The 23,059-nt window shown below is 59.2% G+C and overlaps 1 protein-coding gene across 1 annotated transcript; it reads right to left on the minus strand.

Annotated features, from left to right (window-relative positions):
- Positions 1-14,490: 14,490 nt before the first annotated feature.
- Positions 14,491-22,853, minus strand: LHX5 (LIM homeobox 5). The gene is made up of 5 exons (XM_042962931.1): positions 22,681-22,853; positions 20,429-20,652; positions 19,439-19,716; positions 18,585-18,750; positions 14,491-14,858 (listed from the first exon to the last, which is right to left on the minus strand). The coding sequence occupies exons 1-5, from the start codon at positions 22,851-22,853 to the stop codon at positions 14,491-14,493; spliced, it is 1,209 nt and encodes a 402-aa protein (XP_042818865.1).
- Positions 22,854-23,059: the final 206 nt, after the last annotated feature.

Raw genomic sequence — 23,059 nt, forward strand, 5'->3', positions numbered from 1 at the left:
AGGAGTTGAGCGCTTCCTCCAGGCCACACAGCCCGACCAGAACCCCGCTGCGTAACCCCCCGAGGCGCGTGTGTGTGACTGCTCCTGCTCCCACGCTTCTCCGCGCTTCTAAATCCTACGTGCTTTCAAAGCGCATCGGCAGGGCAGCCTCCTCCCAGAAGCCCCACGGGATTGCTTCAGCCAGCGATGCTCTCCCCCCCCGCCCGGTGCTGGTCCAGGCGAGGGGCAGGGCGCACCTCAGTCCCAGGTGCCCCGTCTCCCAGTCAGGCCTGGGCCGCGGCCGCACCCCTGGGAGACTTGTCAGCTGCTGTTTGCTCACCTACCGGTCCTGGCGAGCCAGAGATAAGACGCCGAGGGGCCCGTGGCCCGGCTCAGATAACGCCCGGCAGCGACCTTACTTTAGCCCTTCCTGGTTGACACCCCAGGAATGCCAAGGGCAGGGCGGAGGCGCAGGGAGGGGGTGTAGCAGGACGGGCACCGGGCACGGGGACTCTCACCATCTGTCTGTGCCCTCGCGGACCGCTGCGGGGGGGAGACGGGGAGCCTGGAGGAGGGTCCTGGCAGCGGGAGCTTCTCTGTGTTTTGTTTGTCCAGGGCTGTGCAGAGAGCGCAGCAAACGGGGCCGCTGCCAGGTGCGCGTACCTGCCCTGGGTACACGCAGCCTCCCCGCCGCCACCGGGGCCCCCGCGCGGGGCACAGGGCCCCTTTGGCCCCCTACGTGTTCTAGTAGCTGAGGCTTCCTCTGCCCCCTGGCCGGCCTGACCCAGGCACCCTGCTTCCCGATGCCTCCCCTCCATCCGGTCCTTTGTTCCAGCCTTAATCCGGGGTGACACAGGGGCTTGGAACCCAGACGAGGCGGGATGTGAGGAGGGGGGGACCAGAGTCATACATGCAGACACACATCCCCCTCCTCCAGCCCCAGCGGGAGCCCATGCAGGGCGGGGCACATGCCCCAGCACCTGCAGGGCAAGACCTGACCCCCATGCTGGGGACGTGACGGCTCAGGCTGGCTCTGTGTCCCGGGTCGTCTGCGTGCCCCTGCGTGTGCCCCTGCGTGTTTGGGTCCACGTATGTGTGCACGTGGGCGAGGGCGCACACTCAGGTATTTGTGAGGGAGTGTTGCCGTTAGTTGAAGGCCATTTGAGGGCCACCTGGGTGGCTCAGTGGGTTGTTGAGCGGCCGACTTCGGCTCAGGTCATGATCTCGCGGTCCGTGAGTTCGAGCCCCGCGTCGGGCTCTGTGCCGACAGCTCGGAGCCTGGAGCCTGCTTCCCATTCTGTGTCTCCCCCTCTCTCTGCCCCGCCCCACTCACGCGCTCTCTCTCTCTCTCTCTCAAAAATAAACATTAAAAAAATGTTTGAAGGCTATTTGATTTCTCTCATAGTGTGCTTCACATCTTTGCATTTGGGACTTATCCAACCACAAGCAGATTTCAAACTTCAGTGTCTACAGGGAGGCGGGCTGGGGGCTACACATTAGGGAATGGTGGGGATTGGAGCAAACTGAGAACTTGTGCTCTGTCTCAGGGAGGCAGCCGCTGCTCAAGCCCATCTAACCACAGTCCCGGTACAACAGATCTCCTGATGGTTCGGCCAGATTCAAAGCAGTTTAGGAAACACCACGTGTCTTTGCCCGCGTCTTCATGGAAAGTCTCTGATAAGTCCTGCAGGAAAGTGACTGCTCTGAGTCCGGAGGAGCCCGTGACCCCAGCCTGAGCCAGTTGGAGGCTTGTTTGTCCCCTGGCCACAGTGATTGGTTCCCGTTGGGCCCAGGAGCCACGCTGTCCAGTCAGAGTGTCTGGTCAGGACTTTAGGAGGGAACCGGGAGCCATCCATGGACTGTTCATTTATGCAAGCCAGTGCATTCCCCTTTATAGCCTGCAGTGTCTGTCACTTGGGGCAGAAAGGGCCCTGACTGATGGCCTACACAGTCAGCACACGTCTCCCGAGTTGCACTCGCTTGCTTCGAGCTGCCTGGGTTTGAGCCCGACCTGCGGTTGGCCCTCGGCAAAAATGAGGCCAGTCTGGGCAGTTTGTCTTTCGTTCTCCGCCTGTCTTTGGGTGCACTTTTCATTCTCCCTCCTGGGCGTGGGGGTTCGTCCCGCCTGCCTTTACGGGAAGAGCAAAGCCTAACCCACTGTGATATTGATGACGTTGGGGGGCAGTGTTTGATGAGGCTGGGAGGGTGTTTTAAATCAGAGGGTAGGAGTCTCTTTTGGAAGTAGCCGGTGTGAGTGGTGTTGGGGCTGGTGGAACCCAGAGACCCCGCCAGCCTGTAAGAAGACGGTTGCCTAATTTTCCATACACCCCCGGGGCCTGCGACCAGCATCACTCTGACTTAGAGCCTCATGCCCACCTTTCCTGGAAGGCCCGGCAGGACCGTTAGCTGCCGGGAGAACCAGGAGGTTGGCGAGGCCCAGAGAGGGGCAGCCACTCCCTCCAGGACACCTGGGCCTTCACAGAGCTCTCGTAGGGCGCCTGTCCTCACGAGGATGTAGACCCCACTTATTCCTAATCTCAAAGTCCGGCTCCTCTCGGGCTTTCTGGGGCAGACTGGCCACTCGGCGTCCCGTGCAGAAGGGTAAGGAGGATCCAACCCGGAATTACACACTCAGTTCCATTCTTTTGTTGTTGCTGGTTCATTTCAGAATGAATAAACGCACGCGAGTGTATCAGTTAGGATTAGGTTCCGCGTCGCGATTCAGAAAACACAGAAATAAGCGGCTTAACCAAAATAGAAGTTTATTTCTCTTTCACTTAAAAGGGCTGGTGTAGTGTCTCAGTGGTGTCAGAGGCCCAGGCTCCTTTGCTTTTGGTTCAGCTGTGAATGGATCCCGTTGCCGTGGTCACCTCACAGTCCCAGATGGATGCTGGGGGGCCGGCCATTACATCCTCATGCCAGGCAGTAGGAAGGCAGAGAGGATGAGGAGAAGCACATTTCTTCTCTTTAGGGACGCTCCCTGTAATCAATGCACACTGTTTTCTACTCATAGCCCATTGGTCAGAACTTAGTCCCATGGCACAGCTAGCTGCAAGGGCAGCTGGGAAATGTAGTCTTTATTCCAGACAGCCATACGCCCAGCTAAGACCAAAGGTTCTGCTACAGACAAAGAAGAATAAATGAATATGGAGGGATGACAAGAAGTCTTTGGCACACAGACTAAACGTGTACGGGTACAGGTTAAGTTGGTAGAATGAAGAGACCCCACGCTACGGTGTTAGTTCAGAGAAGGGAGGCGGCTCTGTTCCACGAGGTTATAGAGGGACCCAGGTTCCTTCTGTCCTGTTGCTTCACCACCGCTGAAAATATTGTCCTTGTCCACATGCTCAGCATTGGTCCGTAATAACCGAGGCTGCCGTGGGGAAAGGAGAAAGCAGAGGGCAAGACGTTTCCTTTTTAAGGGCTTCCCCTGGATGTGACACCCTTTGCGCCTGCTGGTGGCCCGTCGGCCAAGACTCAATCACATGGGTCACCTGGCTGCACAGGAACATGGGAAATGTAGTCTGTAGCTAGGGAGGCACTCTCCAGGCTGAAGCTCAGGGTTCGACTTCCAAAGAGGAGAAGTGGGACCAAAGGGCAATTTGCAGTTGTCGCCATGACGAGGAACGAAGGGACGGGTGATTGGGTGACGGTGGATGAGGGCGTGGGAGGTGCCCCGACTGGGCTGAAGTCTGTGCTGGGGTTAGATGCTCAGATGCCCAACCCCAGACTCACCTCTGCTTGGCCGGGTGACCCTGGGCCGGGCCCCGGCGGCTTTGACCGTGTGGTCTGGCCGTGTGGTTTGCTTGGAGAAGAGGTGACGAGTTTGGGGAAATAAGGAATGTGTCGAGTGGGACCGACACGACCTAGTGATTGACTTGGCGTGGTGAGGGGCCCACCAGGCTTGGTGACCATCTGGTAAGACGACTGAGAGGGGAGATCCAAACAGAGGGAGCATGTGGGAAGAAAAGCCAGTGGATCCATCCATTCACCCGCCATTCATTTAGTCACTCAATAATTCGCTTAGCAAATATTTATTAAGCACCTACTCTGTGTTGGGCGTTTTTACAGGTGATGGGAATACAGCAAAAGCCCTGGCCTCGTAGCGCTTACATTCTAATGGAGACAGACAGACAATCACAAATCCCCAAATAAAAATATGACGCGTCAGGGGCGCCTGTGTGGCTCAGGTGAGTAAGCGTCTAACTTCGGCTCAGGTCGTGATCTCACGGTTCTAGGGTTCGAGCCCCGCGTCGGGCTCTGGGCAGACAGCCCAGAGCCTGGGGCCGGCTCTCTCTCGCCTGCTGCCCCTCCCCTGCCTGTACTCCGTTTCTCTCTCTCTCAAAAGGAAAAATAAACATTACAAAAAAGGAATTAGAAAACTGTGTGACACGTCAGATGGTGATGGATGGTGTGAGGAAAGATGAGGCGGGAGAAAAGGAGAGAGAATGCCTCGCAAGAGGTGGGGGGCTAGTTTGTCCCGCTGGAGTCTGCCAAAGCGATCCCAGGCATCATATGGTTTGACTTATAAAGTATATCAGCATGGCCCCTAATAGATAAGGAAAAAAATGTTTTAATGCACGCATGATACCCTTACCAGGTCCATCGCCATTAACAAGTTACTGCTTAATGCGATCTGCTACTCAGTCTGTATTCAGCTTTTCCAAGACGGTCTCAAAGCTGTCTTGTTGGCGTGGGTTTGTTGGAATCAGGGGCCAACGTGTTCACATCGCATTCGGTTGTGAAAGGGGTCTCTCGGGTCTCTTACTCTGTCGGTAGGTTGAGGTAGGATGGTCCGAGAAGCCCTCTCAGAAAGGGGAAAACCTGAGCTGAGGCCTGAAGGAAATGAAGGAACGAGTCATGTGGGGCACGTGGGGGGAAGAGCAGAGGGGAGAGCATGTGCCAAGGTCCTGAGGTGGGAACCTGTGAGGAGGCCAGTAAGGCTGCAGGGGAGCGGGCGAGGGAGAGAATGGCAGAAGATGGTAGAAGGTGGACAGAGAGGCGAGAGTGTCTGGGGGGGGGGGGAGGGGAACAGGACATCGGATCATGGAGGGTCTTGTGGGCTGGGGTTAGGACTTTGGTTTTTACTCTGTGCCTGAGCGAGAGCCCTGGGACAGAGGAGGATGAGACCACCCCCCCACCCCCCTGCATCCCCTAGCCCCATCCCCCGCTTTGAGTTCCGTCTCCTGTCCAGGGACCTCTTTGTCTCCACAAGGGACCCTACTGCTGCCTCTCTCCCTGACTCAAGTCCCCTTTATCAGGCAGGTGCACCATTCCGCAGCTGCTGGGGGTGTCGGCTGCTAATAGTCCCCAGCTGCACCCACCCTTCTCCGGAGAAAGGTCAAGGGGAACCGCTGTGTCCAGGGACGCGCGAGAGGCCACGCCACCCCCCGCCCCCCTCCCCCCCGGGGTAGCCCGCAGCCGATGACCCCGATGGAGGGAAGTAAAAGGAGACCCCTTTGCGAGCCCCAGGCGGGGCGCTTCCGTGGTGCCATCCCCAGAGCAGGGCCCCCTGGGTGGCATCAGGCCGAGGTCAGTCTCCCCCTGAGCCCTCCCCGCCCTCCGTCCAGCCACTGCCCTCCTGCTCTGCTGGCGGAGAAGCCAGCCGAATGGGACCCTCCCTCTCGGCTCCCCGTCCCATCGGCCTCTCCCTTCTCCAGTGTTTGCGCTTTTTAAACTCCACCAAAAATGTCATGGGCCGGTTTCTCTCACTGCTTCCAAACTCCCTGATAAATTCCACCGGCCGGGCAACCCCAGGAGAGGTTTTCTGGAGCAAAGAACCCCATAAATCACCTCGCTGCCACTCCGGCGTGGGCAATATCTTATGTAAAAAGGTGTTTCCTGGGAGCGCCATAGGCAGGAGAATCCTATTACAAGCCGCCCCATTAATTATAAAGAGTCAAGCCGACCCTTTGCTGCGATTTTTTATCTTAAGTCCGAAAACTGATTACCTTCACCAAGCCTTCCTCTTCCAAAAAAAAGAAAAAAAACCAAAAACAAACAAACAAAAAAAAAAAAACAAAAAAAAACCCCTAAAGAATAAAATAAATGTTTGAAGAACAAATACCAAAGTTTCTCCATTTAGGGGAGAACCAGCAGAGAGAGAAGTGGGTGGGGAAGGGCTTTTTTTCCCTTCCTTTTAAGGGAAAAGGTACTGTGTGCTTCGCCGGGGCATGGCTTATTTAATTCCCTCGACCCTTCAAGTCTAGGAAGTGGGTACTACAATTCGTTCCACATTGCAGCTGAGGGAAACTGAGGCTTGTTTATTTGAAATCACGTGAGGTAGCCCTTTCTTCTGAGCTGGTAAGGTGGGCAGAAAGTGGGCCAGACCCCACTGGTCTCCCTGCCCGGTGTTGGGGCTGCCCTCACCCCCTGATCTGGAGTCTAGAACGAGGCTAAGGCAGATCTTTGCCCCCTCTCCCCACCCTGCTTACACCCTCCCATGCCCCCACCGCATTTAGCATAAAGGGCCCCCCCTTCGCCTTGGCCTATAGAACCCTGTATCATTTGATCTCTGCTGACCTTTCAGACAGCCCTTAGCTCCTGCCTTTCCCTGGCCCCTCCTCACCTCTCCCCAAATTGCAGCCACACCAGCCTCTTTCTCTTCCTAGGATTCACCAAGCTTGACCCGGCCTCAGGGCCATCGTCAGTGCTGTTCCCTTTGCCTGTCACACTTCTCCCCCACATCTCAGCTGACTCGGCACTTAGAGGGGCCCTCCCTCTGAGGGCTCGCAGCCTGCCTCTCAGGGCCGGGTCTAGGCTGAGGCCAGCGTGGCCCTCGGCTCGGGAGCAAAAAGTAAGGGGTACCCCCAACTCAGAAATCAAAAGAAATTACATAGCAATGAAACATTGTTTCAATTAAAATTAACGTGGAAGAAATTCGTGAAAAGTAAAATAGTGACATTTTAAATAAAGACAGGGCCTCACTTGGACGTGCGTGCCTCTCCTCACCGAATCCCAGGCCTGTCAGATCCGGTCTTTATCGGAAAGGTTGCCATTTGGCTCATTATGGGTTCTTGCGCACTCATTTTGATTTTTCAAAATATTGTATGAGAATGCGATTGATCGCGATTACAGTGTTTGGTGCACCTCTCCCCTGCCCCACCCCTTACATTTTGTACCCGGAGGCGGCGGGAGCTATTGTCTCTCCCAGGGAAATATCAGCTCTATGAGGGCTGGGATCGAACCTATTCTATTCACATCCGTAACCCAGAGCCCAGAAGAGTGCCCAGCGCATACGAGGCAATTCAACAGATACCTGCTAAGTGAATGAATGAAGAGGAAGTGTAGGAGGTCAGGCAGGTGCCTGTACAACTTGGCTTCAAGGTCTTTGGTCCACCTCCCAGCCCCATTTTTCAGATGAGGAGGCTGAGGCCCAGAGGGGGTGAGTAACGCAGTCAGCCACACAGCACAGCCACGGCCCAGCAAGCCGCATGCGTGAGAATCCCACGGCGCTGCGTGTTCACCGCAGGAAAGCCTCTGGTGACCCCGAGCCAGACGGGTGGGGGCCAGCCCTCCTACAGTGCGCATGTACCTGCAATATTGTCCCGGAACCCACCGCTGCCACCTAAGGTTGTGCTTCTTGAAATCTTAAATGCCTTCTAGAAAGAAAACGTTATCACCACTCTAAATGGAGACACGGTATCACTTCCCAGGATTAGGCAATGAACGTAGCAATGAATACAGGGAAAAGCAAAGCGATGCCTGTGCGTGGGGGCGGGCTTCCGGGTCTCCGAGGCTGCCTGCAGTGTGTTTGAGAAGCAAGCGCGAGAGGGGCGTTGAAGACCCGCAAACACCCAGCGGGGACTGGCCCTGAGACGGTCAGGAGAGCGGGAGAAGCAGGGGAAAGAGAGTGACTTCCTGCTTCCTCCAGAGGCCCCTGCCCCTCACCCTGGGAAACCCTGCCTCGGTTAAGTAACGGCCCGGTAGAACCACACAATGATGCCGATTTTATTTCAGGGACCCCCCCTACCCCCCAAAGTCTGCCAGGAGGAGCTGGAGCCCGAACATCCACCGTGGGCAGGAACAGAGGCCCCAAGAGACTCTTCATTCTCCAGCAGGGATTGATTTATTTTTTAAGTGGTTTTATTTTAATTTTTGAGAGGAAGAGAGACAGAGGATGAGCGGGGGAGGGGCAGAGAGAGAGGGAGACACCGAATCCGAAGCAGGCCCCGGGCTCCGAGCTGTCCAGACCGAGCCCGACGTGGGGCTCGAACCCACGAACCGTGAGATCATGACCTGAGCGAAGTCGGACGCTTAACCGATTGAGCCACCCAGGCGCCCCTCTTTTCATGTGGAAAAAATGAGGTGAAACACAGCATAAAATGAATCACGTTAAAGCGAACGATTCAGAGGCAGTGAACACAGTCATAATGCTGTGCAACCACCTTCTGTGTCCGGTTTCGGGATGTTTCTGTCATCACAGAAGGAAACTCTGTGTACCCATTGAGCAGCCACTGTTCATCCTCGCCCCCCTCAGTCCCCAGCAACCGTCGATTGGCTTGCTGTGTCTGGATGTGTCTGTTCTGGATATTTCACAGAGACAGTAAGACCAGACAACGTGTGATTTCCTTGCACCTGTCTGGCTTCTTTCGCTTAGCGTCGTGTTTTCGAGGTTCTCCTATGTCTTAGCGGGTATCAGTATACTTCATCCCTTTTCATGGCTGAGTAATAATAGCCCACTGAATGGACATACCACAATATCCTTTCGTTGTTGACAGTGCAACTGTTGGGCGCCTGGGTGGCTCAGTTGGTTGAGCGTCTGACTTCGGCTCAGGTCATGATCTCACCGTTCATGAGTTCGAGCCCCGCATCGGGTTCTCTGGTGTCAGCATGGAACCCGCTTCGGATCCTCTGTCCCCCCTGTCTTGGCCTCCTACCGCATGCGGGCACGTTCTTGTCTTTACAGGCCCTATAATTTTCCATCTAGCAAGTGTTCCATCTATTAGTACGTTCTGGAAAGTAATACATTGCATATCTATCCAGATAGGCTGTGAAGTTAGTCTTTGTCTTAAAAAAATGCTTGGGGCCCCTGGGTGGCTCAGTCGGTTAAGTGTCCGACTTCGGCTCAGGTCGTGGTCTTGCGGTTCTCGGGTTCGAGCCCCGCGTCGGGCTCTGTGCTGACAGCGCAGAGCCTGGATCCTGCTTCCAACTCCGTGTCTCTCTCTCTCTCTCTCTTTCTCCCCCTCAAAAATAAACACTAAAAAAAAATTTTTTAAATGCTTTAAGCCCCTTCTTCAAAGAAGAAAACAGGGTAATGGTAATAATCACAGCATCAAGCAGTAAGTGGCCATTGCTATCTTACTAAACTATTATCATTTCATTCAGGGTCTATCACTCTGTGGCCCGCTCTATGCCAGGCACCGCGCTTAGACTCTGATCGATGTGGCCTTACTTAACCCTCACAATGACACTCGAAGTTGGTATTGTCGTACCCTTTTTACAGCTGGCAAGCCTCAGAGAGGTTGAGTGGCCGATGTGAAGTCACACAGTCCCTGGTTTCAAGTTGCTCGCAGCCTGAGGACGGGGACGGGGACGGGCACGCAGCGTGGGTCGGGATGTCGCCTCGCAGTGCTGCAGTCTCCCTGGCTCGGCCGGCTGCCTCGTCTTCACTCAGGTTGACCGTGAAGTTGGGGTCCCTGCTGACCTTTTTTTTTTTTTTTTTTTTTTTTTTTTGCGTGCCTGCCAGAGAGCCACGGGCACCTGCTGGGGTGAGGATTTCCTTCCAGAGCCCTCAGGAGCCCATCGGCAGGTGCTAGGGGGAAGCGGGGGTCGGGGGGGCGGGGCGGTGGTCTTGAGCCCGGGCACAAAATGCAGAAACAGGAGGCCAGAGGCGGCAAGGCCCCAGAGAAGTGGCGGGAGAGATTTCCGTTCATCACAGAAATGGCCCATTTGCAATGATCGGTTGCCCAGGTGTTAATAACACTAATGGCATAGGAAGGGTAAACTCAGTCACTTGGCTCAACAGAAGAAATATGCAGAGAAGTGCTCAGGTTTCCATAAATCAGCCGTGTGCGGCACTACGAGGGAGACAGGACTTAAAATTCCGGTCAGGAGATGGGTATTCTCATAATCCGAGCTGGAGAGGTAATTTATTCTGTTTATATCTTTTTACTGCACGACAAGGCTTGGGAACCGGAGCCCTCCACAGCCATTCTGCATTTTAAATATTAGTCCTAAGCACAGTGGGTCAGCTTTCGTGCTCTGTGGGGGGTTCATTGCCGGGCAGGGGGACAGGGCTGGGGCTGGGGAGAGCAGGCAGGAGGGGGGGGGGCGGAATACATGTGGTTTCACTGCCCAGGGTTGCCAGAATCACAGCCTGGGGGCAGCGAGGGAGAGGAGCCGGCCCCTTTCTCCCAGAGCTGGAGGGCACCGCTTGTGGGGGGGGAAGGGCCTGGCTAGCTTCCTTACGGGCACAGCTCAGAGCATTTTCTCTTCCCCCTCTCGGAAATCTTTTATTTTTAAATGATAATAAATACAGGTGATGAAGAGATAGAAGAGGAGAGGAACAGTTTCATTAATGGAGGTGGAGATGGCAGCGGGGAGGGAGAGTGAAAGAAACAAAGGCGAGCCTGGAGAAGCCGGAAGTCCTTGTGTCTTTTGACCTTGGCGATTTTCCTTACGCCCTTTGCCCTCGGGCTAGCTTTGTTTGACCCCGGAACGAAATCCAAATCCGGTGAGGTCGCTACCCGTGAGAGTTAGCACCCGTTAGAGTCTCTCTTAAAGAAATCTCTTTTGGTGGCAGCTGCACTGCATTCATTCATTCATTCATTCATTCCTGTAGTTATTCCACAGAGAACGAGGCGTTACCTGGGCCAGGCTCTGTCCTGGGTCCAGGGCAACATGGGCTCTGGAAGCAGGAGTCCTGCTTTCGAAGCCTGGGTCTGCCACTCCCTGGCTGTGTGACCCCGGGGCAGCTCACGTCACCTCTCGGGGCTCAGTCTTCTCGTCTGCAAAGTGGGGATAACAACACTCACGCTGAAGGGCATCTGAGGGTCTACGTGGACCCCAGATGGACAAGACTTCATCGGGCGGTGGTCCTGAATGTTTGGGGGACAGCGGAATCAGCTTGGGAGCTTGAGTGGGTGGAGCATCTGGGGTGCCGGGCCTGGGAGCAATGCCAGCCAGGGGCCAGGAGGCCCCGGGGGATATGTACTCGTAGCAAGCAGCGTCCCCTGATCACACTTTGAGAAAATGGTTGTGGGTCTCTAGGGACCGGCAATCACGCCCAGCCCTCCCCCTTCCCCGGACGGCCTTCCTCGGGAGCGGTCTCCCTAACTTAGCACACCTAACTTAGCCACTGCACCGCGGGTCCCCTGCAGGGGCACTGAGACGAGGTGGGTGGGGGTGGGATCTCTCCTCTCAGAGTCCCTGGGTCCAAGTAGGCATTTGGGCGGTTGAGATGAGCTCACAGCAGTGGGGTGAGGTTGGGGGGGCGGGGCTGAGCGGTAGGTCACGTGACCTGGCACAGCTGGGGTTGGGGGAGTCCTCCTCTCTCTTGTAAATCCCTTCCCCTCCTCCTCCCCTGCCTCCGTGACCCTGTCACAGGCCTGTCTGCAGGGGAGTGACGGTGAGTCTGTGCCTCTGAACTTCACTTGCCCGGGTTTCTCCCTGGTGAAAAGTTCTGAGCGAGCCTAAGCTTGCAAAATTCACATGTGCCCAGAAAACACTTGGGGGCCTGGCAGAGATGGGGCCCAGAATCTTGCAAATTGTCTCTGGGGCTCCGAGACCCATTACAATCAGGGCACCCTTGTGGCGTAGAAACACAACCTGATACATACATGGGCCTGAATCCCTACTCTGCCACTCCCCAGCCGTGTGACCTTCCGCAAGTCCCTTGACCTCTCCGAGCATCCTAAGGGGGCAAATAACACCTCCCCTGATACCAGTCGAAAGATTTAGCGACGAGGATGTCTATTGCAGCCTGGTTTACAGCGGCAAAAAGTTGGAAACAGACCCAAATGTCCAACAACAGAATAGGTTAAAGAGAAAACAAAACCCGGGGCACCTGGGTGGCTCAGCTGGTTGAGCATCACATCTGGGCTCAGGTCACGATCTCGCGGTTCACGAGTTCAAGCCCCACATCGGGCTCACTGCTGTCAGCGCTGAGCCCGCTTCAGATCCTCTGTCCTCATCGCCGCCCCCCCCCCCCCCGCACCGCCTCTCTCTGCCCCTCCCCCACTTTCACTCTCTCAAAAATAAATAAAACACTTAAAACCGTAAAAGGGCGGTTCGCCCATCGCCAGGAAGTTTTCGCCAGTCACTCCAGAGGATGACATCGCTCTGTGATCAGTTTATTAACCTGGGGATCTTGCTGAGTGAAACAGAGCAGGTAACCATATAGTGTGGGGAGAATGATCTCTAGTTTCAAAATGAAGACAAAAACGAAAGTCTGGAAGGAAATGCGCCAGATACATCACCAAGGCGCTTGAGATTCTGGGTGATTCCGTTCTCCTCCCTTTGTTTAGCTGAAGTTTCTGAATTTTCCTCAACGAGCGCGGAGCATTGGTCTGATAAAGACAAACGCATGTCAGGGGAAGGAAAGAAAAAGCCAAGCCACCTTGAGTTGCTGCCCCACAGTCCACATAAAAGGGCTCTTAGTGTGTGCCCGTTCCTTGGTCTCCCTCGTCCCCTCCTGGCCCCTCTGCCCCTGAAGTGGGCAACCCCCTCCCCCCAGGCTTAGGTGAAAAGGGACCCCGTGCAGAACACTCTTCCATTTACTGGTATCTCCCCCATCTGCCTCTGAGCCGGAAGGGAAGGTAGCAAGCCCTCCCTCCAATCCCCGCTTTTGGAAGTCAGGAAACTGAGGCAACAGGAAGGAGGGACTTGTCTTCAGGTAGTGGCCTCAGGCCTCCCGAATCTCTAGCACTTTCCATCATGCTGCTGCGGATTTACCTGGGGGCACGCCTCGCATCAGAAAGGCAGAGGACCTCAGCCTCAGCTGCTCACTCTCCCTGGGGCACTTCTGTCCTAACAGGGCCTCGGAAGATAACTAGCTTACCAGCCCGCCCATAGTTCTTGCCCGAGGGGGCCTCGTTAGGAGCCAGGCTGGAATTCTTCTGACCCACACTGAGGACGAACAAATGACACAGTCATGCATTCGTCAACGGCTTTGAAGGCCTACTGTGCGCCCGGTGTGAGAGGCGGGATATTACATATAGCAGCAGAGTATTAAAGCATCTGGGCTATACTGTGCCCGGCACATAGTAGCTGTGGGGGGGGGGGGGGGAAGATGGCAGCCATTGTCATTACCTCCTGGTCCTTAAAAGCACCCCCCCCCCCTTGCAGAGAGGGCTGTGCACCCATCGAGTCCGTGTTATGTGGGACACGTGGACCAGAGAAAAGAATGGCTCCCTTCACTCTGAGCGGCTGAAGGCAGGCACACACACAAAAGAAAACCACACACACAGCACTGAGGGAAAAAAAAGCATTTTTTTTTATTAATCTTTCTTTTTAAAAAAAGTTGATTTTTTGTGTTTTTGTGTTTTTTTTTTTTTTTTAGGTAAACCTCTTTCTGCCTCCCCTCCCTCACTCTGCCCCACCCTCCTCTTAAAAATATAAAAATGTCCAACCCCGGATAACTAGAGTACAATAAATAAACAGTAAACACAAAAACATACTTTATTTGTTTCTTCTTTATACAAAATAAGGAAACTAGAAGCGTTCGACTTCCAAAAAAGTATAATACTGTACATCCTGACGACCCAGCCTCCAGGCCCCGGGCAGGGAGGGTGGTCTGTGGGCCGGAGCCCGGAGATCTTGGCGCCTTGCCCTTGCCAGGGCGGGGAGAGCAGGGTGGGCGAATGTTCCAGTCTGGCCTGGACCCCCGGGCTCACAATAAATGTCCAAGGAAGGAAGAGTGGAGAGACGGTGGGGGGTGGAGCGGGCGGGGGGGGGGGGGGATGGGGGGGTTGTGCCCGGCCCGGGGCCGCGAGGTCCGGACCGCCCCCTTCCTGGAAAGCTGACCTTGATCCTCCAGTTTGGCCACCAGGGGGCGCCCACGCGCAGGCGGATCCTTCGTCCTCCCGGCGACACCCCCCCACCCCTCGAGCGCGCTCCTCTCTCGCGCTCTCTCTCCATCTTCTCTCTTCCTCATTTTGCTCCCTTCCCTCGCCCTCCCTTCCATCTCTCTCTTTTTCTGATCCTCTTGTTTTAAAGACGGGGGGAAGCAGAGTGAGAAATAAGGTTACCAAATGCCACTCGGATGGCGGAGAGGGGGGAACGTCAGCCTCGCCGCTGGGCCTCAACCCTCTCTCGGTCCGAAGAGGCGGTGGTGGCGGGGGTCGGGGGAAGTCTAGGGCGTTGCTCGAAATCTCTCGACCCTCCGCAGGATTGACTTTGGTCCCGAGCACCGCTCGCGCCGCCGGGACGGCCCCGCGGGGTGGACACCGGGGCGCCCCCGCGCGCCCCGCCGAGGAGCAGCTGCCGCTGCGCGCGGACGCGAGAGGGAACCCCTGAGGGCGGCGTGGCGGTTCGGGCGGCTGCGTCCGGGGGCGGCCCGGCCCCGCGGCCTTACCACACGGCGGCCTCGTTGAGCTCGGGGTTGGGATGCGACAGGGGTCCGCTGTAGCCGCTGGCGCCGCTCATGGGGAAAGGCGGGCTGGGCCCGCCGCTGAACACCTCGCCGGGCAGGGGGTGCAGCGCGCCGGGCAGGCCCGGTTCGGGGCTCGGCGTGTCCGGGTGCGAGATCATGTCGGTGAACCTGGGGTTGTCGGCGGCGTGCGGGCCGGCGAGCGGCGGCTCCAGCGCGCCCAGCGGCGTCGAGCCGGGCCCCGACGCCGCCAGGAAGCTCGAGTCGGCCGGGGACTGCGCCTGCGACGGCGGGCCGTGCGCGAAGAAGTCGTAGTTGCCTCCGGGCGCGTAGTAGTCGCCTTGGTAGTCTGCGGGAGGGGGCGGGGAGGAGACAGGGACAGGTCAGAGGCGGCCGGGCCGGGAGGAACGCGGACGGACGGACGGACGCGGGGGGAGGGGGGGGCGCACACCGACTCAGGTTGGCGAGCCCCGCGGGGAGGCCTGAGGAGACCAAGGGAGAGGGCGGCCGGTGGACGAGGACACAGACACCTCCCCCCGCCCCCCCCCCCCACACCCGGGACAAGCGTCCCCGAGAGAGACCATGAGAGCTGCCCGAAGGCCCAGGGACCCAGGCTGAGAGACACAAGGACCAGAGCCAGAAGCACAGACAGAAAAATATCGTGACTTCAAAGTCAGAGGTTCCCCGACAGAGACAGAGAACAGTGGACACAGAGTCAGTGAACCATCCGAGTCGGTGCCTTTGAAGTGGGGAGATCCACCGAGAGCCGGAGACACGGAAATAGCCAGAGACAGGGTCACTGGGAGATGGGCAGTGAACAGTGTGGCAGGGGGGCGAAGAGGGGACCCAGAAGGGAGTCCCCAGACTCAGGTCGGAAAAGAGACCCAGAGGCACCAAGCCCAAGGCAGAGACAGAGACCAGGGTGATCGCCTAGGATAAGCACAGAGAAAGGGATGAGATGGACCGTTGGTTAGAGATACACGGTGAAAAACCCATTGAGAGCCGGGGAGGGGGGAGGCCAGGAGAGACAGAGGCGCCCACAGACCCGGCAGATGAGTCAGAGAGACCGGAGAAGAGCTGGGTGGGGGATGCTGGGGTGGCCAGAGACCAGAGCACCAAATGGTTGAGAGGGGCCGGCGACCTGGGGGGGGGGGGGGGAAGAAGCCGGACCTGGTCCCCTGCCCCCTGCCTGAGCAGCAGAGCAGGGCTGAGGAGTTGGCCTGGGGACCTGGCAACCAGAACTCTGACAGCCCCCGGAACCCCACGGCCCTGGCCGGTCCTTCGCCCCCTCAAACACAGCCCTTGGACCTTCCGGGTGAATGTGGGGGTCCCACCATTTGTGCCGGCCTCACTAGAAGCCGGAACTTGAAGGAGGGAGGGTATTCGCCTGGTCACGTCCAACGCTTCGTGGGTACTTCAGCGGGAAGGCTGGGGCCTTCAGTCTCACCCCGGGGGCGGGGCGGGGGGGGGGCGGTTTGCCAGGACACCCAGCTTCGGAAACATTTGGGGACACTGAGTGCTTCTGAGAATCTGGTGATAGCTATGGGCTTTCTCCAGAAAAATGCACACATCGCATTTCCCCCCCCAAAACCAGGGGGCGCAGGGGCTCCCGGTGACAAGCCCCCCTGGTTCTCAAGAAAATTGTTTCCGCATCACCTCTCTCACCTCCTTCCAGAACCCCTTCGCTTGGGTCTTTCCAGGCAGCCTCCTCCCCTCCTCCGCCCGTGAAGGTTTGAGGTGTGGGACCCCACGGAAGGAGCACCTTGTAGCGGCCACCGGTGACAATAACCCGCTTTGTGCGGTGGGAAAACCAGCGCGCCCCCAAGCCGGGGTTTCCTCTGCACGCCCCCCCACCCTCGCACTCCGTCTTGGGGGGTCTCCGTCGCCGGGGCGAATTCGGGACGTCCCCTGCCGCCGGCTCCCTTCCCTCTCCAAACCCCAAAATCAGTCCAAATGGGGATGCCCGGAGGCGCGCGGCTTGTCGACGGTTTCGGGCAACAGCTAAAGCGTTGGCCAATTAACTTTTTAAAAACCACTCGTCCCCGAAAGCGAAGAGAAAGGTTGGAAGCGGCGAACTTGGGGCCCCTGAGGGACGGGGATGGGGGCCGGCCGCGGCTCGGGGCGAGCCGGCAAGCCAGCCAGGGCCGCGGCCCCCCGCGCGCAGCGCGCCGCCTCCGCCCATATGGCGGCCGGGCCGGAGGTAATTGGAACAAACGCCGTCTGAAAAGGGCACAAAAGCCGCAGCTGGGGCTTTGTCCGCGCTCCCACGGGGAGCCGCCGGCCCCGCCGCCCAGCCCCTTTCTCGCCCGCTGCCGGCCGCCGCCGCCGGGATCTCCCAGCGCGGATTAGGCGGGGCTGCCTCCCTGGGGCTGGGGGGGCGGGGGTCCTGCCCCCCATTCCTGGAGAAAGAGGGGCCCGCGTGTCCAGGCCCCCGCCCCATCCAGCAGACGCGCGGGGAGAGGAGGCAGCGGGACCGGTGGGGGCACACGAGTCCTCGGGGAGACCTCGCTTAATTACCCAGGCGGGGAGAAATTCCGGACGGCGCCGCCCCACCATCTCCCCGCGCCGGGCGGAGATCGTGAGCCGAAGGACGCAAAGATAGGTAGAGAGAGTTGGTGACTGAAGACCCCGGGACACGTCCACCATCCGAGCCGTCCTGGGCGTCTGCAGCCCCCCAGTCAGGGCCCTGCCACCGCAGAGTCTCTCCCCAGAACACAGCGGCCCCATATGCCCACAATTTCTGGCGGCCCTGGCCGGAGGTGAGATCTAACCTCCTAGACGCACAATGTGCGGAAGCCTTCCTTCCTGGGTCGGCCCGCGTGCCAGGCGCCGGCCCGCGTGCCAGGCGCCCACCCGCGGGCCTCGGCATTGCCTCCGAACCCACGTTTCTAAGAAAAGTCACCTCTCCCCAATCCGGGACACCAGCCCCCCACAGGCCTGTGGCACTGAGCAACTCAGCAGAGATGTGTCTGAGGCATAGGCACTCCTGGGGGCTCTCCAAATTCAGAGGCTCAGAAACAAACAGAAGCGGGAGGTGTTTTCCTTGAGCCCAAAGGTTGGGGAAGCGCAGGACCTGGTGAGGGAGTTGGGAGGGCAGTGGGGGGTTGGAATGGGTCGCCAGGCAAATGCCAAGGAAATGGAGGGGGGGGGGGTGGTGGTGGTGAGGAGACTAGGGAGGAAGGAGAAGAGGAGGGAAGGAAGAAAAGGAGTGACCAGGAGGAGAGTTCACCCAGGCCTTGAACCCGGTAACAGCAACAGCAGAATTCTGTCTGCAGAGTCCAGCTCCTGGCCCCCTGCAGCTCCAAAGACCCGGAGTGGGGAACCGGGTTCGTCCAATTCTATCTAGTAACTCCAACCCTAATGACCACTGGCGTGCCTGGAGCTGGAGAGCGCGCGGGAGTCCTGCCCAGAGCGCCCGGCCGGCATCCTGGCGGACAGTTCCAGACGCCCAGGGGGCACAGCACAGCCATGGATGGATCCCGACCCCTCCATCCCTACCGCCCGCGCTGCCCTCCAGTGCCTGTGTTCCCGCTGGGGCCAGGGACACCAGGCCACGGGGCAAGGGCAGCACGAAGGCTGTGTGTCCGGCTGGCGCAGGGGGCAGGTGGATTTGCCAGCGCTCGCCTTGGCATGACGCTTGGGAGTGTGTGAGCCTGTGCGTTTCTTTGGGTATATTTGTCATTGAATGTAACTGGGGAGTGGCACCCACCTGTGTGTTGTTGTGTGGGATCATGTGTCTAGATTTGTGTCCACGAGGTCTCTGAACTCCAGTGTGTGTGCAAGGGAGTGTACCCATGAGTCCTGCGTGGGTGCGTGGGTGTTCATCTGTGTGTGTCGCTGTATGGGTGTCTGATTTGGGGTCCAGGAGTAGGAGAGTGCACACGCCTACGCTGCTGTGCGTCTGTTAAGGTGTGTTCATGATTGTGTATGTACGTCCCGCGTGAGCAGAAGGGAGGGAGGGCGTCCCTGGCGGCCAACGGCGCCCGGGATCCGGACCTGCGTCCTCAACCCCCAGAACGGCACGGGCCTGGGTGTAGGGCAGCGCGCTCCGAGGTGGGGGGAGGGGGGCCCTTACCTCCGTAGTAGGTGTACGGAGTGGACCCCAACATCTCAGACTCGTCCAAGCGGCCGCCCAGCGGACGCATGCGCCGCGGACTCCGGAAGAAGGCGTGTCTCCGGGCGCCCAGCGCGCTCAGTTGTTTCATCCTGCGTTCTTTGGACCGTCGGTTCTGGAACCACACCTGGGACAGAGCAGGGACTGTGAGCTCCGATCCGGGGTGCCCTCTCCTTCCTGCCCAGGCCGCTCCTTCTGGGTTCTATAGCCTCCTCACCAAGACTGCCCAGGGGCGGGGCGGGCGGATTAGGCCAGGAGAGGTGGAGAGGGGCTTCGGGGAACCAGCCAAGGGTGAAGGATTTCGCGGACCCGTGGGGCGACTCATAAAGACCTGGGCTTCCTGGTCCTCGGCCCGCCCTCGGCCTGACGGCTTTATAAAGGCCTCCCGCCCTGCACGGCCCTGGTCCCGGCCCCTCGGCTCCCCAGCCGGGCTCTGGCCGTTTGTCCGTCCGCCTGCGCACCGGCGCAGGGAGAGGGCACGTGGAGAACCTTGCCTTCTTCTCCGCTCCGAAATAGGAGAGGAAGGGAGGGGTACCCCAGCGAGGCTTAAAACTCCTTGAACGGGGAGGAGGCGGGATTCCGAGGGGTGAAGTGACCCGCCCAAGATCGCGCCGTCAGGAGGTCAGCGGGGCTTTGCAGAATCTTTCGGTTAGGAGTTTGACCAGCCGGCCCTGACCTCGGGCACAGAGTCTGCCCTTCGGCAGACCCCAGCTCGGCGCACTCTTGGCCAAGGAGGCTGGGTGGGAGGCTCCCGTGGGCCTCCTGGCTCCGGGGCTCCTCTGGGCTGGGAAAGGGCGACCCGGGCCCAGCCGCACCTGGATGACGCGCATGTTGAGGCCGGTCTCCTGCGCCAACTGTTCGCGGATGTGGCGCGTGGGCTTGGGCGTGGCGGCAAAGGCAGCCTTGAGCGTCTCCAGCTGCTTGGCTTTGATGGTGGTGCGCGGGCCGCGCCGCTTCGTGCCCGAGTTCTGCTCCTCGTTCTCGTTGTTGGCCGTCTCCTTGTCCGACGACGTCGAGTTGTCCGTCTCCTTGGGGTCGTCCTGGAGAGGGTCCTGGAGGTCCGGGGACAAACTGCGGTCCGTACAGGATGACACTGCGGGGCGCACAGAGCGGGAAGAGGACCCCGGCGTCAGCGGCGGCCCAAGGTCTCTGCAACCGGGTAGCGGGTTCCCGCCGACCCCGGCGCGCCGCTACCCGCGCCGGGTTCCTCCCCAAGCCTTGCGACAGCCCCTCCCCCAGGGGCCCGGCGCCCGCCCACTCCCTCCAGGCGGGGCCCGGCCTTCGGAGAGACCCTTCTCCAGCCCTCTCCAGCACTTTTCGGCTATGGCCTGGGTGAGGGGCAGGCACGCCCTCTGGGGGAGACTGGCCTTCGCGGAGAGGGGACCGGGAGGAGGCCACAGACGCCTTCTCCCCTCTCTCCTTCCTCCAGACCCCACTGACCGTCCTCCCAGAGCGGCCTGAAGTTACCAGGAGCTGAAAAGATTCGGAAAGTGGGGGGAGTCGTGTGGTTCCAAACTGGGGGAGGAGGGCAGCTCGGAAAAGGTCCCTCCAGGAAAGGAGAGCGGGAAAGAGCCGGGAGTCCGTATCCGGTGGGGACAGACTCCAGATGCTGTCCCCCTTCACCGCCCCTTCCATTTGCCCCAGAAATGCCTGGTGGGAGCGGAGAGCGCCGAGCCTGGCACAGAACGCACACGGGGGTGTGGGGTGGTGGTGGCGGGGGGGTGGGGTGCAAAGTAGAGAGGGCCGGGCTGGCCGCGCCGCACGGTCTCAGGGCCCCCGGCTGGGCAGGGGAGGAGGGCTCCTACCTGAGTTGAGGCTGCCCTCCTTGAGGCTGGAGGAGCTCAGGTAGTCATCCTTGCACACGAACTTGTTCTCGTCAATGACGTAGAGCTCCTCGCCCGTGGACAGCTGCTTGTTGCACACCATGCAGGTGAAGCAGTTGAGATGGAACACTTTGCCGCGGGCCTTGCGCACCAGGTCGCTGGGCGAGATGCCTTGCGCACAGCCTGCACACTTAGTGCCAAAGCGCCTGCGGAACGCAACGTGGCCTGTCACCTCGGAGCAGCCCGGCGTCCCATTCCCTCGAGCCCCTGACCTCTTCCCACGCGCCCTAGCTTCTCAGAAGCCCCCCCGCCCCGTCCACATCTGTCAAACGAGACCCCAATCCTATGCTGTCCGACTAGCGCAAGAGAGATGAGACAAATGTCCCGGGCTGTGCTTGGGGCTGCGACTGTCGCGTGCCTTGTTCAGGTTTATCCACACACAGCTTGGAGCCTTGAGCCAAACACAGGCCAGAGCACCCCGAGATGCCAGCCCCCGTCCCTGCCAGATCCGCCCGGCTGCTCTCCTGAGGCAAACTTGGATCTCCAAGTTAGGAGGCATTTTAAGCCCGGCAAGCCAGGTTTGGACCACCCCTTCCTTTGCCTCCTGGATGCTTTTCCAGCCTGCTGGGGCCCGGGTAAGGCCAGACGGGCCCGGATGGCAGGTCCTATCAACGGGGTGGGGAGCTCTTCGGAGCTGGACCCGAGCAAGGAGGAAGGGACCTTTAGCTGACTCCCAGTGCCACGGGCGCTGGAGGCCTTCCAGTCCGGGACCACTCTGGGACCCGCTGGAGCTAGTTGGGAGCCTGTGGACAGCAGGGCCTCAGAGCGATGGTCTCCGGAAAGCAGGGATCGGGTCTCCCCCCGCCCCTCCCTGTCCCCAATCTCTGGCCCTGGCAGGAACTGGGAGAATGTAACCAGAAGGCAATCCTCAACCTGCACGGCCAGTACACAGGATCTCTCAAATCCCCCCTTTCCCGCGTTCCTGATCTAAATCCTTTTCTTTCTTCCTTGAGCGCTTGGAGAAGGCCAGCCTCCCCCCAAAATGGGTGGTGCAGGCCAGCACTGGGAGGGGGAGGTGTGGGTCGAGGGGGAGAGTGAGGACCCAGGACTTTGGGGCCCCCCATCGACTCATACCCATGTCTCTAAACAGGGCGAATTTGGGTGACGTTGATGTAGTGAGGGCATTAGAAGCCATAAGTCACTTTTGGCCTTATCCGGCAGCGTAATTGGCCATATGCACCTTATCAAAAATCATTAGGCACTTTGCAAAGCAGCACCACATTAGGGGCCTCAGGCCTCCGGAGCCAGGGAGTTTACACGTGTAAAGCCGAGGCTGACATTTTCTCCCGTTCAAATTCCCTGGTGCCTGGCTGCTGGGGCCGGAGAACAGCCTTTCTCCGCGGCGTTAATCACGCCCCCCTTCCCTTGGTGCCCGGGAATTCGCACGCACAAAGCCGGCTCTGGGCGCCTGGCGGAAGCAGGCAGGGCTGAGCTGCCGAAAACCCCACAGCCTTTCAGGTCATCCCCTGGCATTTCCCAGCTGGGGAAACTGAGGCCCAGAAAAGTGATCCGTGGGTGGCAAAGGGAGGTGACACATCGCAGACTGGACCCTGGAGGTCCTGATTCTCAGCTTCGATTTCGTTTGGACATTTCAACGCGGGAGAAAATGTTTAAGGAGTTGGGGGTGGGGTGGGGGCAAGGAGGAGAAGGTTCCCTCCCTCCGTCATCAGAGGAGATCTTCCTGACTGAGTCCCCTCGGAGTTGGGAAGTTTCGGCTTGTCCAGGAGGGCTCTGGGGCCCTGGCCTGCGGGAGGTCAGCCCCTGGGCTCCCGCACTCTGCCGGCCGGGAGAAGCCTCCAGCAGTCCCTAACTTAGGCAAAAATTCTTCCTCTCTCAGAACCGGGCCTGAACTTCCACCCTGGGGTCGCAGCTGCGGGGAAGGGGCAGAGATGGGTGGCGAGCAAGTTTCTCAGGGCTTCTCCGCCCTGCCCCCCCGCGGCTCCAGGCCGGGCTGGAGGAGCGAGCTAGAGACAGCGAAGCAGCGTTCTTCTGACTCCGCCCGGGCTCGGGCGCCTTCCCGGACCAAGGGCAGGAGGAGAGCAGTGGGCTGCCCCGCTTCCCGTTTAAGGTTGGGAGCCCAAGGAGGCTGCTTTGGCGGTGTCCCCCTGCCCGGGCGCCCCAGAGGAGCGCGCGCAGGGCGGGCGCGCAGGCAGCAGGGCGGCGCGGCCTCTTACCTGAAGAAGTCATTTTTGCAGTAGAGCTTGCCCTCGCGCGAGAAGCACTTCTCCGAGAGGTTGGTCTTGCACTCGCAGCACTGAACGCATTTGATGTGCCACGCGCGGTCCAGCACGTTCAGCAGAAAGCGGTCGAGGATGGGCCGTTCGCAACCGGCACAGTGCACCATCATAGCGCCCCGGCGGCTCGGGCCGCCCTGCCCTCCCTTTGGGCCCCCGGCCCTCGGGCCCCCGGGCCCCGCTGCTGCGCTCCGCCTCTTATCTCGGCCGCCGCCGGGCGAGTCCGGTCCGGACCAAGACTCAGCCGGTCAAGTCCTTGGATGATCGCTGGCCTGGCGCTGGGCTGCCGGGGGTGGGGTGGGGAGGGGTGGCCTTCACA

The sequence above is a fragment of the Panthera tigris genome, chromosome D3, assembly GCF_018350195.1.
Source record: "Panthera tigris isolate Pti1 chromosome D3, P.tigris_Pti1_mat1.1, whole genome shotgun sequence".
Classification (NCBI taxonomy): domain Eukaryota; kingdom Metazoa; phylum Chordata; class Mammalia; order Carnivora; family Felidae; genus Panthera; species Panthera tigris.

Bases quoted from the DNA above. Each gene is read 5' to 3' on its own strand.
- LHX5 (XM_042962931.1), bottom strand. From the start codon at position 22,853: ATGATGGTGCACTGTGCCGGTTGCGAACGGCCCATCCTCGACCGCTTT. The intron at 19,717-20,428 runs GTAGGAGCCCTC...TGCGCCCCGCAG, and splicing joins GGAGGGCAGCCTCAACTCAG to TGTCATCCTGTACGGACCGC. The intron at 18,751-19,438 runs GTGCGGCTGGGC...GCTCTGTCCCAG, and splicing joins TCAACATGCGCGTCATCCAG to GTGTGGTTCCAGAACCGACG.